We start from the raw sequence: 3,280 nt of genomic DNA, 5'->3' as shown, positions 1-3,280 counted from the left end.
CCTTGGCTTCAAGAAAAGCATTTCAAACCAGTTTGAGAAAGGAAAATTAGTTGCCTGTGTGCGAATGTTACTGGGGTCAGCACCCAAGTTTTCAAGAACACGGGCAGCCACACCTTCACCTTCGCGCAACAATCCAAGTAGCAAGTGTTCCGAGTGAATGTAATTATGCCCTGAATCACAAAACCAATCAACACAGACAACAAAGAAATGATTTTTAGAATCCAGTGAAGCTTGTGCCTGGAGAGAACTAGAGATGAAAGAAGTAACTATTGAAAAATCATGACTATAACAACTACATCAAAATAAAACTTAAAAGGAGATCATTTTTGTGTTTGCATGATCCAACAAAAGGCTGAAATGATTAGAGAAGGGTACCTAGTTGGCGGGCTTCCTCCAGAGATAGTTCTAGAACACGCTTTGCAAGAGGAGTAAAAGGGATTTCCACTACAATAAATACACTACCCCTGCCAATAATCTTCTCTACTTCCACACGAGCATCTTTCAAATTAATTCCCATGGATTTAAGAACCTTAGCAGCAATACCAGTTCCCTCACCAATAAGACCCAGCAGGATCTGTTCTGTCCCGACAAAGTCGTGACCTAGTCGTCTGGCCTCATCTTGCGCAAGCATAATGCCTTTTATTGCTTTCTCGGTGAAGCGCTCAAACATTGCTTTTGGGACAAATCGGCACCCTCGTGGCCGTCTGACAAAAGTTGCAGCTGCCACTTTTGAATGGAGAGTTTCTCCAGATTTTACAAGTAGTGTATCTAATGCATTGCACCCTCGCAGTCCTACAAACCTGTTCAGCTTTAAGGAAGGAAATTTTACATCACATATCATTCTAACACTTCTTTGATTTTTCCGGGATCCATTGAATTGTCCAGCCCTTTCACCGGCAACGGCAACGGCAACTGAAGATAGAATGTCTGTTGACTGAACTAAAGCTCTAGCCATGATGGACCCGCAACCTGAAAAGATCATCATTAACAAACATCAAAATAACAGGTCAAATGAACAAAATTAGTTCTAAAGTTTTAATCTTTACAGAAAATATGGTTGAATTTCAACACAAGAAAAAGTAAAAAAAAAATGCAGAAACACCAAATTCAAAACATTCAACACATACCCAAAACCAAATCTTGAAAAAAACCCTATTACCAATCTGTGTTGTATTGTTGTACACTCTTTGTAGACATGGAACTGATCTTGGGAATTCAGTAAAGTTTATGGAGGGATAGAATTTGTGAATGTGATTTATTTATTTGAAAAAAAGAAGTACAATGCTTAGGTTCTTTTTAGCAAAATATGATAGAGGTTTTTAATAGATGCATAACAAGCAGTTCTCCCTTTGGTTTTCTCACCTTGATAATTATGTTGCCCAAGCCTCAGATCCTATGTGGCTTTATCTATGTATCATTAAAGTTAAACTCTAGAATAATCTCACATTGTTAACTAGCCCAATGTAGAGTAGCGTGGCTTCTCTTAGCAGTGAACCAGCAACAGCCTTAGCAACAACAACAACTTGGACCCCAGTAACTCATCTTTTATATAAGGTTCAATGTAAGGTACAAGTTTTGCCCATACAATTTTATATTCACTACGATTATTGTGTATGTTGCCAGTTACCACTGTGAGAATATACAAATTTAATTATTGTGAACCTTATCACTAAATATTCTAAAGCGTTAAACTTGAATATTGGGTGGTCTAATATGTTTTGCACTTTCTGTAGTTAAAAAATAGAAACTAAAGTTCAAGAGGAGATATAAGATTAATCAAGAGGAGGAATTCTTTAAGAACAATTTTTAGAAACAACGCGTATTTTTCAAATTGTAGTATATTAAATATAATAAACAATGAAAATTATGCATTCATAAGTTGAATAGTGTTCATTGTACATATATTTGTGACACGGAAGAATTCCAAAAGAGAAGGGCAAAAAAATTAAAATCCACCAAACTCCATTAAGAAAGAAAACAGAGGAATCTTGATAATTGGTGAAGAGACGAACAAAATGTTAAATAATGGCAATGAACCTGATTACACGTATTTTGTAAATTTGAAATAGATATAAATAACGAATAAATAATTACCGTGATTTCTGTTGATAATAGTTTCTCTTTAAACTGTTTTAATGGTGGATGCTTGTAATTTGCTTCACTGCTATTGAAGAAGAGAAGCAACAATACGGTTAAAGGAAATTCTGTTAAAATACACGGGTAAAACAAACATGGTAATTTCGTTTAGTAAGGAAAGAGAATTCTAAACTAATGGGTAAAATAAAATTAAAATCCTAATTACCTTATATTACTATATTTGATATTTGTATTTTATAAAATAAAAATATTAATAATAAAAAAGAAACTTGCCTTAAAAGTATGTGTCAGTGTAAAAAAAGTATACACCGACAGTGGATACAAGTTAAACGCATATATATATATATATATATATATAAATTTTATTTGGTACCAAGTTAGTTTTTTTCTATAAATAAGGATTTTCTTTATTATAATTGAGCATTGAGTATAACTAAGGAGATTATTTTTATTTTTTTATTTTAAGTCAATTAAGTGTCTGTTTAATGAGTTAATTTGATTTGATACGATAGGAAAGATTACAAGAATATACTATTTAAGACCTTAATTAAAAATATATGTATATACTCTTTTTTATTTACAAAACTAAGTTTTTAATTACAAACATGACCCTATTTAATTTTCGATTTCAAAAAAAAAATTAATATTTGATTTATTCCTTTTTGGGGGATTGTGTGCCAGATTTATGGGATTGATAATTATTGTTTACTTTTTGGTTTCCAGCCATAATTTTACTTTTTTATACTTTTTGGCCCAATTTTCGTTTTTTTTATATAGTATACGATTTATTCCTATTTTGTGGGAGTATGTGCTAAATTTATGATTTTGATAATTATTGCTTACTTTTTGGTTTTTCAACAATAATTATAGTGTTTAATATTGTTTTTTTGCCCATTTATTGAATTTTCGTTTTTTTTTTTTTTTTTTTTTTTTTTTTATTTTGGTATCCGATTTATTTCCTATTTTGGGGAGTTATATGCTAAATTTATGGAATTGGTAATTATTTTTTACTTTTTGACTTCCCAACCATAATTATACTCTTTATTAACTATAGGGAAAAGGGTTAAAAATACCCCTCAACTTTGTTTTATTGGTTGACTATGTCTTTACCGTTAAAACAAAGTTATTTTTATTCCTGTCGTTACTAATTTCATTATTTTTGTCCCTCAATTGGATGAAAAGC

The 3,280-nt window shown here is 31.6% G+C and overlaps 1 protein-coding gene across 1 annotated transcript; it reads right to left on the bottom strand.

Moving 5' to 3' along the window:
• Nucleotides 1-3: 3 nt before the first annotated feature.
• On the bottom strand, nucleotides 4-955 carry LOC125845985 (ATP-dependent Clp protease ATP-binding subunit ClpA homolog CD4A, chloroplastic-like; the record flags this gene model as incomplete). Its single annotated transcript, XM_049525460.1, has 2 exons — nucleotides 376-955; nucleotides 4-170 (listed from the first exon to the last, which is right to left on the bottom strand). Coding segments are annotated over exons 1-2 (747 nt in total), but the record flags the coding sequence as incomplete, so codon positions are not given.
• Nucleotides 956-3,280: the final 2,325 nt, after the last annotated feature.

Source organism: Solanum stenotomum, chromosome 11 (genome assembly GCF_019186545.1).
Source record: "Solanum stenotomum isolate F172 chromosome 11, ASM1918654v1, whole genome shotgun sequence".
Lineage (NCBI taxonomy): Eukaryota > Viridiplantae > Streptophyta > Magnoliopsida > Solanales > Solanaceae > Solanum > Solanum stenotomum.
This window is presented reverse-complemented; position numbering and strand designations above follow the sequence as displayed.